Source organism: Pollicipes pollicipes, unplaced genomic scaffold (genome assembly GCF_011947565.3).
Source record: "Pollicipes pollicipes isolate AB1234 unplaced genomic scaffold, Ppol_2.1 Scaffold_4295;HRSCAF=5057_pilon_pilon_pilon, whole genome shotgun sequence".
Taxonomy (NCBI): domain Eukaryota; kingdom Metazoa; phylum Arthropoda; class Thecostraca; order Pollicipedomorpha; family Pollicipedidae; genus Pollicipes; species Pollicipes pollicipes.
This window is the reverse complement of record NW_023596461.1, coordinates 14,599,454-14,610,538: the sequence shown is the minus strand read 5'-3', so window position 1 is coordinate 14,610,538 and position 11,085 is coordinate 14,599,454. Positions and strand designations below refer to the sequence as shown.

General features: G+C 57.2%; 1 protein-coding gene across 1 annotated transcript in view; it reads right to left on the bottom strand.

The window, feature by feature from the left end:
* Positions 1 to 1,053: 1,053 nt before the first annotated feature.
* Positions 1,054 to 11,085, bottom strand: part of l(1)G0289 (plexin domain containing lethal (1) G0289) — a 36,590-nt gene continuing 26,558 nt past the window's right edge. The window contains exons 8-12 of the mRNA XM_037220258.1: positions 4,809 to 4,957; positions 4,076 to 4,204; positions 3,964 to 4,000; positions 3,279 to 3,406; positions 1,054 to 2,607 (exon numbers count right to left, since the gene is read on the bottom strand). Coding sequence (XP_037076153.1) covers positions 2,539 to 2,607; positions 3,279 to 3,406; positions 3,964 to 4,000; positions 4,076 to 4,204; positions 4,809 to 4,957 — 512 coding nt within the window. The 3' untranslated portion in view covers positions 1,054 to 2,538. The remainder of the gene's footprint in view (positions 2,608 to 3,278; positions 3,407 to 3,963; positions 4,001 to 4,075; positions 4,205 to 4,808; positions 4,958 to 11,085) is intronic.

The window sequence follows — 11,085 nt, the reverse complement described above, 5'->3', positions numbered from 1 at the left end:
CCCTGAGAAAAACCAGGAGAATGGAGAAGTGGATGCGTTGATGCCTTGATCGAAACGATGAACATTAGTGAATGCATGTGATGAACATTAACGTAACATAAACAACGGCATTTACTACTGCTGTTCGTTTCGATAAAAGCATTTTGCCGAAATATCAACGCTTCCATATCTCCATTTCCCGCCTTTTCTACGAGGAATGCTGATACCACTGTCGTATCCAAATGGTGGCACCCATTAGAAACGCTGTCCCAAATATGCCATCCAGCCATCAACACTCACCAGAAAAACAAACAAGATCATCCGTTACGGTGAAGCACCACAAATGGCGCACCCGCTGTCCACCACGCTCGCTCTGTCTGCTGGTTGTCTGGCGACGCGTTGGGAAAAGTTGACGAGAAGCGCCGATTTACCATCGGAGCACCACAAGCGGTCTGATGTAGCCACGCAGCGTCCAGCGGGGAAGCGTCTCGCGCGGAACGCGGAACAACCCCCGGCTCCACACTGCTGGAAACTGAGAAAAGCGCCACCTCTGTGGACAGTGGCGGTGTATCCCGGCAGTTCGAGTAGGTGGTGTTTCGCGCGTCGGCGAACGAACCCGGAGCCGCGTCTGCACAACGCGCATGAGGTCAAGAGGTTAAGGGAGAGGCCGCCACGTTGCCTGCAGCCGGCCGACGCGGCCACTCACTGCACGCTGCGGCCGCCAGGACTCCGTTCCGACCAGCACCGCGACGATACCGCAGCAGCTTTGCTTCCAATACCCGTCTGACAAATGGCTGTGTTCTGACGCATCGCGTAAAGCGGGAGAAAATGGTCGTACGCGAAAGTTGCTTCACACATCCAGCACCAAAAGACCGCATTATGGCTTTCTGAATCTCTCTGCAAAGCAGTAATGTGCAGTGCTGCGTGCGGGGAGCGTTGTGCGATGGGCCTTGCGCATGATTCGTCACGAACTGCTCTTAGCAAACATGTGGCTCGCACAATAACCCCACGTGATGTAAACCTGCATGCAACGTATGGCCAAGACTAGCCTCGATTATAGGCATAATCAACATCTCGTGGTGACATTTACCGTGTATTTTGCACCCCCACACATACAAAGCCTCATTAAGGATACCAAAGTCAAATAGCAGCAGATTATTGACAAGTATGTGCTTCAAGCGACAAACAGCACCACACCACAGGTTCGGTTCAGCTGTGAGAAAAAACCATTGGCATGGCTTAAAGAGATACCGTCCCTTCCAAACGAAAGACGCTAAAAGCCACATGAACTGAGTGACGGCAAAATGTGGGGTACCGGTCACCCGAGCTAAGCAGCGGGCGAGTTAGCCCAGTACTGTAACCGGTCAATGCATCGAAACACAAAGGACTATCTTCACAAGTCAACGAGGAAATCTATGCAAATCGAACGAACCAACACTTCGTGCACCAGTTTGGACCTAGAACGGATGCGCCCGCAACTAACTCGACCGCCATCTATCGGCGGCGCGTGTGAGCGATAGTGTGCGACATTTCGCGATGCGGCGCCACGTCCGACGACGGCCGGTTGGGTCCTGCAGGCTCCTCAGCCGAGCCATAACATACCGGGTTCATACATCAGACATGGGACGTACCCAGCCACGTCCATTCGGCGCACATTATGCCTGGTTGGGGTGCGCCCGCTCCCCTGCTGGCGGTCCGCATATTGGCGGCAGAGTCCGGATCAGCAACCGGGCCACGTGGCGCGGGCGTCACTGGCAGCCCGAGCCGGTGCCACTTAGCTAAGACGGCTTAACCTGGGATGGACGCGAAACTCTCGCAAACGGACCACAAGGGCCGCGCCCGTTAAAACAGTTCCAAAGTGTCAGCTGCAAGCTCAAACTGCTCAACTCGTCTTCCTATCGTTAAAACCAACGCCACCTACGGCTAACCAAAATCCACCGACGCTGTCTACCAAATCTGGGTTATGCAAGTGAACGGGGCCTGGGCGCACACAGCCCAGTGGCCTCGGACCCGCTGCAGGCGTGCAGGCCGAGATGCGCCACCCGGCGGCCGACGCGCCACATTACAGAACCAGACACGGCCCGTCTCACTCCCGCGCCGGCACGCGCGCGCGCGCACACACACACATTCCGAGCCGCCGGCAGTCTCTCCAGTGCAGTCTCACGGCCGTTGGCCCAACACGACTGGCCCCCCGTCGGACTGGCGTGACCCGACGGCGGGCTACATGCCGTGGCCTCGCGCCGCGCGCCTCGCCGGCACGTGCACGTTTGCGTGTCAAAAATAATATCACAAGCACACGGGTCCCGCTTCCGGCGGCGGCGGCGGCGGCTTCGGACGTCCCATGACTGCGGCGACGATACCTTGTGTGCTCCAGGCACGGCGCGAGCACACGCCGCTGCCGAGCGAACGGCGCCGTCGCGGCGATAATGCCACACGATGAACACGGGCAGCTGACGGGGCGCGGCCGGCTCTGCTCCGCGGCCCGCGCCAGCGCCCTTGGCCTGGCGGTCGACCGAGGTGCAGCTTCGGCCGGCGGCCGCTGTAAGGCGCTGCCGGCGACTACATGTGTATAGACGCGGCGGTGTAGCGCGCCTCGCCGCGGCGCATCCGCCACTGGGTGGGCCGGTACTGTAACACAGACGCGGCGGGGGCGCGTCAGCGCGCGGAATCTCGACGCAGCGCGGTCCAGCGGGTTCCAGCCACACCCAGTCACAGGCTCGGCTAGCACAATCACCAGCTTGGCAATCACGGGCTTGAAGCGAACCGCAACTTCGGGGAAGTGCTAAACAAGCTAGATGCTATTATCCAAATGTGGAGCTTAAGTGGTGGCGCCAGGCTGGCGGAGGCAGAGCGCCGAAAATGACACCCTGCGAACGGGACGATTCACGGAAAACGTTTCAGTCTAATGTTGTTATGCATATGCCATTTTTATCTGTCGTGTATGTATACATGTCTATGCATGAATTATGCCTGTATATGTATGTATACATGCATGCATGTATGTATACATGCATGTATGTATGTATACATGCATGTATATGTGCATGTATGCACGTATGCATGTATGTAACCGAGCAAATGCTACAGCACCGCTCCGACTGACCAGATTGTAGCTGCACGGACGGGTGAGCGTGGGCAAAGCTTAAGGCTTTCGAGACCCAAAGGCAGCCTTCACGTTTAATTTACCAGCGCAGAGAGGCGCCTGGTTCTAAGCGAGCCCCTTTTTGCACCACTTCGTCACATCGTGCATTGTGTTAAGGAAATACACGTATTGCTGTCGCTGTCACGTGCTCACTCACCCTGATGAGGATCTGTCCGGAGGTGGAGTGCGGGAACAGGTACGCGTACAGAACCCAGCCGGCGAGCGCCACCACCAGCACGATGAACACGATAATGGTCGCAGCCGCCGACGACGACAGGCCCCCACCTGCCGGCAGCCGGCTCCCGGTCACACCAGGCCCTCGCTCACCCCGCGCGTGGCCGTGCTGCCTGCGATGATCTCTCATCTCTCGGGCGGCGCACGCGGGGCTGAAACAGCTGGACCTCACGGTGGGGTATGAACACGCCCCAAGCCTCCTCAAGGTAAGGGGTCAATTCGTAAAAAGATGAAATCAATGGAAAATTGCCATATCAAGAGCGTATCCATCGGACAATTGCAAGCCCCGCTTGTTTGATGTCAGGCGTTTACAATGTTTCCTGACTAAAATATAGCCCGTCGTGAGTTCGGGAGAATGTTCGTGACTAATCCCCGGAGCCAAAGCTGCTAGCACTGCAGCCCTTGAACGCCATCCAACCACCCTGAGGCTCGAATCATGCGATTCTGAAGAAGCACGCACAAACTGGGTGGCACACAACTTACAACAAAATCTCAATCACAACAATGTCCCACCCTCCCCGCCAGCGCTCAGCAGCGCCACGTGCGCCACACGGCTGTGCGTGCGGCGCCGACGGGCGGCCGCTGGCTGCCGTCCGCCGCCTCCGTACCGTGCGTGCCGCCGGCGGGGGCCGAGGCGGCGGCCGAGCGGGCCGCGTCGGCGGCCGTGTCGGGCGCGCGGCTCGAGCTCGGCTCGGCCGGCGTGGGCGCCCGCGGCGGCGCCGTGGCCGCCGGCGAGCCGCACTGCTCCACGTCGCGCACGTAGCTGTCCTCGCAGCGGGCCTGCAGCCACAGCTGCCGGTTGCGGTCCAGGCCGTCCGAGCAGCGCTGGGTGGTGCCGCACCAGCCGCACTGCCGGCCGCGGCAGGGGCAGGGTCAGCTGGGCCGGCGCCGCAGCGGAGCGAACGCCCGTGTCGTCAGCGCACCAACAGCGACTCCCTCGGCATGGCAGGACTCGGTGATGCGTACGCTGAGTCAGTGTTGCGACGTACGCCCCGCTCACACGGCGCAGATACAAATACATCGCTTATGAATCTCGCCACTTACGCCTATGGTACAAAATCCGACTTGTTCTATCTGTCAGTCATATTAAAATTAATATCGTGGATACAGGTGTTCTTTTGTCGTGAATAGTTCTAAAAGGGCGACATTAACCAGTGACGCAATTTGTATTTTGTTTCAGCAGCTCATTTAAATGCATCAAGAACAGGCTGGAAGCAGTCGGATCACATTATTAACGCATGCAGTACTTGAACATTTGGCGGGATATGACCACGCAAAATTTGGGCGATGAGTTTTAATCTCTGAGTGCATTCCACTTCAACATCAATTGTGCTCTGAACGAGCATATCTTCCGTTTTTTCTGTCCCCGTCCGTACACCCTAGCGTCTCAGCTAACGGACTCGCCCTGGGGCGGGGCCGACCGAGCCCTGTGCTGCCACCTGCCGTGACTCACGTCAAACTTAATGGTGGGGTGATTGAGGCAGCTCTCGCAGGTCGTCAGGAAGACGCAGGTGGGCTGGGCGTGAAACACCACGGCCGTGTTGTTGCTGATGAGGAAGTCCTTCATATCAATCCGATGGTACTCATAGATGGTCTTCACACCTGCAACACAGCAGAGCACGTGACTCAAACGCCGCAAGCTGAGGGCGATGCACACATCGGTGATGCAGTGAGCACTTCCAAACCTCTGCGAATCTATATCAACGATCAAGTTGACAAACGTCGAAATAAACCAGGAAGAAACGCAGCATGACGGCAAGACGTCATGAGGCCGAACGCATCGGAACCCAACAAGGGCTGCTCCGCAGGACAGCAGCGCATAACCCTAGCACCTGAAAACAAACACCAGAGAATGCGACAGTCTGTAAGATCACAGTTTACAAGTGAGCCCGCAGTGGTGGAGACGGGAACCAGTGACGCGAGCACACCGGCGGCCCGAAGCTCGTAGCCACCATCGGGGCCCGGCGTCCGGGGTTCGGGACTCAGCACCTCCCCCCACACCCACACACAGAGAAGCCGCGCTGCATGGCCAGCATCGGTGGCTGCTCCGCACCCCGACGGCACGTCTCGGTCGTGCGTGCGACCCGGAAGGAACGGCCAGCGGTCCGCCAGACCTGGCGACGGGCCGGCCTCGCCCCGTCTGTCGCAGACCAGCCGCGGTGGGGAGCCCTCGGCCGCACCACCGGCAGGACGGCCTGGCAGGGATAATCACCCACGACCATGCGGCCATGCATACCGACCGGGTTACAAAATCACCTACGAGATCGATTCTGCTCTAAATAATACGATAATAGGACAAGACGATTGCGTCCCCTAGTGACAACAACGTCTCTCATCCCCCGTTACATGTTTAGCTCACAGTCACGAAATCAACCCAGAATGTCATTTTTTTCATTTTTGCCGGTCGTCATTTTTGGCAGGCGTCGGCTAAATCCAACCGCCAAATGCGGATCTTTTCTGATGATACCACTTATTTTTCTGCTGATTTTCTGCTTTTCTCTTTCTTTTCCGTAATGCGGCCTTTCGGCGCGCCTGCGTAGAGATCATGATGGCGCAGGGTCTGACGTCACACCAAAGCTTCATCCGATTGGCCGCATCCCTGCGACGCGACCTGACCGACCAGGCTTATGACAACACCAGTCCCGGCAGAGTGCCCAGCTCAGGCTCGTGTGTGGCACCAGTCCCGGCAGAGTGCCCAGCTCAGGCTCGTGAGTGGCACCAGTCCCGGCAGAGTGCCCAGCTCAGGCTCATGTGTGGCACCAGTCCCGGCAGAGTGCCCAGCTCAGGCTCATGTGTGGCACCAGTCCCGGCAGAGTGCCCAGCTCAGGCTCATGTGTGGCACCAGTCCCGGCAGAGTGCCCAGCTCAGGCTCATGTGTGGCACCAGTCCCGGCAGAGTGCCCAGCTCAGGCTCATGTGTGGCACCAGTCCCGACAGAGTGCCCAGCTCAGGCTCATGTGTGGCACCAGTCCCGGCAGAGTGCCCAGCTCAGGCTCATGTGTGGCACCAGTCCCGGCAGAATGCCCAGCTCAGGCTCGTGTATGGCACCAGTCCCGGCAGAGTGCCCAGCTCAGGCTCATGTGTGGCACCAGTCCCGGCAGAGTGCCCAGCTCAGGCTCGTGCATGGCACCAGTCCCGGCACAGTGTGAGAAAGGTGTGGAAGAGCACACGCAGGACACGTCACGATGCAGCAGCGAGATGTGACAAAGCCCACAGGGGACACGTCACGATGCAGCAGCGAGATGTGACAAAGCCCACGCAGGACACGGCACGATGTAGCGGCGTCGTGTGACGAAGTCCACGCAGGACACGTCACGATGTAGCAGCGAGGTGTGACAAAGCCCACAGGGACACGTCGCGATGTAGCAGCGAGATGTGACAAAGCCCACAGGGGACACGTCACGATGTAGCAGCGAGGTGTGACAATGCCCACAGGGACACGTCACGGTGCTGTCGGAGGACAAGTTGTGCAGCGGAGCAGAAACTGCTTTCGAACGCCGGCTGCTCCGGACTCGCAAGAAATGAGACGGCTACACGCATGCTTGCAGCTGACCACAGCATGCTAAAATATTAATAGTATTCTTCGCGTCTGTAAACGTGATTTCGTCTCACCACAATATTTGTTACGTGCTTTGGGAGCACAGCAAACTTCGCTATACCTAGCGACACCCTCAGTTGCAATGTGCAACGTTAGAAGACCTTTCGCTCTTACTGTTTTTCCTCCGTAGGATAACACTCGTGTACTGGTGCATGGGTACTTATATGGCGGAAATGGTCTGACTTGTCCTCATTGCGACGAGCCCCTCACCACTGGACATGTTATACACTCCCACTCATGTCCATACCTCACCTAAGAGCGGTTTCTTCATTCTGCACGGGATTCGCCATGTCTCACCTATCTTCACACCATCGAGAACACGTCTCGTCAGCATTCCAACGGTCAGCTGTTTCACCTTTAGCACACAAAGATTTTCGACCATTCACACAACTCGGTAGGCAGTTAACGCTGTAATGGGCCCAAAAGGCCGCAGCGGCCGTTATGCCCGAACGCCCCAATCCTCATCATCGTCACCATCACCATAATCATCACGCTGTCACCCGCCAAGCGCGGAGGCCTCCTGTCCGCAGCTGAATTACGCCCTCCCCACCAGCCCCCAACGTTGGCACCTCAAAATTAACGTCCAATGTTGATCAACTTCGCTCCCATCCCCTGGCAACCAGGAACATCGAACAATCGCGCAAAACGCCTGCACTGGGCTCCACCCGATGGTGGTCTTCACCCCGACCTAGTCTCATCACGCGAAACTACGAACTCTGCATTGCGTCCTGCAAGCAGACGCGCCGGAAACAGGAAACGTGTCGCACGACGTCAAAGCCCATTCAACGCCAATCAAAAGTGTGAAGATTCCTATTTTCCTTTCATAGAACTAGGTCTCGGCCAGGCAGGAAAACTGCAGTACGTTTTGTGGAGAAAAGAGTGGTGAGTTTCTGGACTGCAGCCCGCGAGCTTTCTCACCATCAGCTGAACCGGGGTGGCTGGGTTGCGGATGCTCTCAATGCGTACAGGACGAGCGAGCCGCAAAAATTGTAGACAGAGGTACACGGTGCGATCCAATGCACCCGCAGACTTCCGAGTAACACCGGCTTGAGCAACTAAATCAGATGGTGATGATATTTGGGTTCAGGGTCGCTTCGACTGCCGCGGTCGTTCTGCGCCCGTGAGCAAACACAGATATTCACGATGGTACCACTATCCGTTCTGAGGCTAACCACAATAAGCATGCGCATCCAACCCCCATCGCGGTTTTTGTATCCTCTATGAGTGCAGAGACGCCAGCGACATCTGCGTGTCACAATAATGACCTCCTGAGCCTCGCGCTCGCTCGGCAGCTCGCGAGCGGGTGGAGGTAGGGCGTTGGGGGAAGTGGTCACGTCGGCTGTCCAGCTGAGTGGCGTTCCGCACGTAGGGATGGGGGAAGGGGGCGCCAGCCACAATTCCACGGACGCCAATAAGCGGGCCGCACGTGGCGAAGGTCAACACCAGCATCACGACCGGCCCGGGGGCTGTCATGGTCGGCGCCTGCACGACAGAGCGGACGGGCCACCATCTCGTCCGCGCACCGCCGGCGCGCACCACCAGCCGCCCCTGGTGCACGGAGCTCCCCTTACGGCCGGCAGGAGCCCGCACTGGCAGACAGGGGCAGGAGCCCGCACTAGCAGACATGGACAGGAACTTGCACCAGCAAACAGGACAGGCGCCCGCACCGGCAGACGGGGGTAGGAGCCCGCACCAGCAGACAGGGCAGGAGCCCGCACCGACAGACAGGGGCAGGAGCCCGCACCAGCGGACAGGGACAGGAGCCCGCTACAGCAGACAGAGGCAGGAGCTCCTACCGGCAGACGGGGGACGGGAGCTCGCACCAGCAGACGGGGGCAGGAGCCCGCACCAGCAGACGGGGACAGGAGGTCGCACCAGCAGACAGGGACCAGAGCCTGACCAGCAGACAGGGACCAGAGTCTGACCAGCAGACAGGGACCAGAGTCTGACCAGCAGACGGGGACCACAGTCTGACCAGCAGACAGGGACCAGAGCCCGACCAGCAGACGAGGACCAGAGTCTGACCAGCAGACAGGGACCAGAGTCTGACCAGCAGACAGGGACCAGAGTCTGACCAGCAGACAGGGACCAGAGTCTGACCAGCAGACAGGGACCAGAGTCTGACCAGCAGACAGGGACCAGAGTCTGACCAGCAGACGGGGACCAGAGTCTGACCAGCAGACAGGGACCAGAGTCTGACCAGCAGACAGGGACCAGAGTCTGACCAGCAGACAGGGACCAGAGTCTGACCAGCAGACAGGGACCAGAGTCTGACCAGCAGACGGGGACCAGAGTCTGACCAGCGAGCAGGGGCCGTGGCCCTGCACATGGCCCGCACCAGCGGGGCGAATCAGGCCCGGCTGCAACGGCGCGTGGATAATCGATGCGGCGGCCGGCTGCGGCGACGGCCGCTGGCGGGGTCGATAACGAGGTCGGCCGCCCCTCCCCGCGGCTGGTTCGGGCTCACGCACCTCGCGTGGCGCGTCCGCTGGCGGCCGGCCGCCCCCAGCGCGGAGAGCGGCCCCCTGCCGGGCTGCCACCGCAGCCGCGGACCAACGACATCGGCCGCTGCCACACGGACACGCGCACGTGCACGTGCAGAGGGCAGGTCCGGCGCCACTGCATGCCGTGGTTTTCTCGCGAGCATGGGAAACTGACCTCTGAACACGCTTTAAAAGGATGTTTGCGAACATTTCAGTACGTTGCTGCTTTCAAGGCAAATCTGTCTTTGACACGTTCTAGGCCGGTTTTTGGCCAGAGAATGTCGGATATCAATAAAAGCTGTGTAGCTGGAACTATTCTTTTCACTAGATGTTTTCTGGAGAAAACAGTCAAACGTGAAAAGCTGTAAGAGCCCAACGCCGACCCCATCATAACGGATAGATGTCCTCAATGTCCGACTCACGTTCAAGCGGAGCGAGTTCCGAAAGAGGCTTGGATATCAGACGCAGTAAAACACATCCGGCACATACGAGGCCATGCTCCAAGCACGCTGTGCACAAGCATGGTCCATGTGCAATAACAGAAAAATAGTCCCAAATGAATGCCCGACGTAAAACTATGCGTGTTAAAACGAGCCTCTTCGTCCCCCTTTCAACGCATTACAGCGGGCAATACGACAGTCTAGGAGACACAAACAAAGCTGCATGTTTCTTTGTGCGCAGTGATGAACATTGTCCTATGACATGGCCGCTGCCCTTGCGACATGAAATGGACAACAATGGCTGTCCTTAATCCAAGCAGCACCACTGTACCATCTTCTGTGAGATGAATACTAATGACTGGGTTCCACGCTCATTTTCCCGTCAATGCCAAATATGAGTCTCGCATGGGCTGGGTCGGCATTTCCTCGGCATGTTCCACATCTTAACAAGCGCTCGGGTGGGTGTCAATTTGATCCCCGGAGGCTTTTCCAAATAATTTCAGAACGGCGCGGAGAAGCAGCGCCAAGCTTTGTCTAGCTGTAGGTAATTGAATACTTGACCTCTTGATATAGCTTGTAAGGTCGAATACCTAGAGCGGGTCAAAGTTAAGCCACGGCTGTCGTTGAAGGCAGTCCCCATGAAATCATTCGACAGCAGAGTGTTAGACAACGGAGTGCTAGACAACGGAGTGTTAGACGAAATCATGCAAATAAAATGATTTCTTACACAATCAGACAATCGGAAATAGGATTAAGACTAAGTCCATTGACTTTGGGTCAGGTATAAAAATCAGATCAGGGTCAAAGACAAACCACTTTACTAATGAATAGCTTGTAAGCACTTCGGAGTGCTCATTTCAAATTCCTGTACCACAAGGACGTCAAAATATTTCTTACTTAGACCTCAAGCACGTCAGGAAGGTCACTGACCTCGACTGAAATTTTGCTTAGAAGAGCACGCCCCGCAGGGCAGTGTTTGACGCCGATTGTACATAAAATATGAAAATAGCATCGGTGACATCTGGGCATCTTCTTCTTCTTTTCTTCTTCATCATCATCTTCTTCATTTCTTCTTCCAAAGGCATAAAACAACGCCACTGAAATGATGTGAAAACCAGCGACTTGCTTATACGACGTAAATACGTCCATGGTAGTTGTGTGAGAACATGTAAGCGCGCTTTGGACACCGATCTGGAGTTTTACCTTGTCA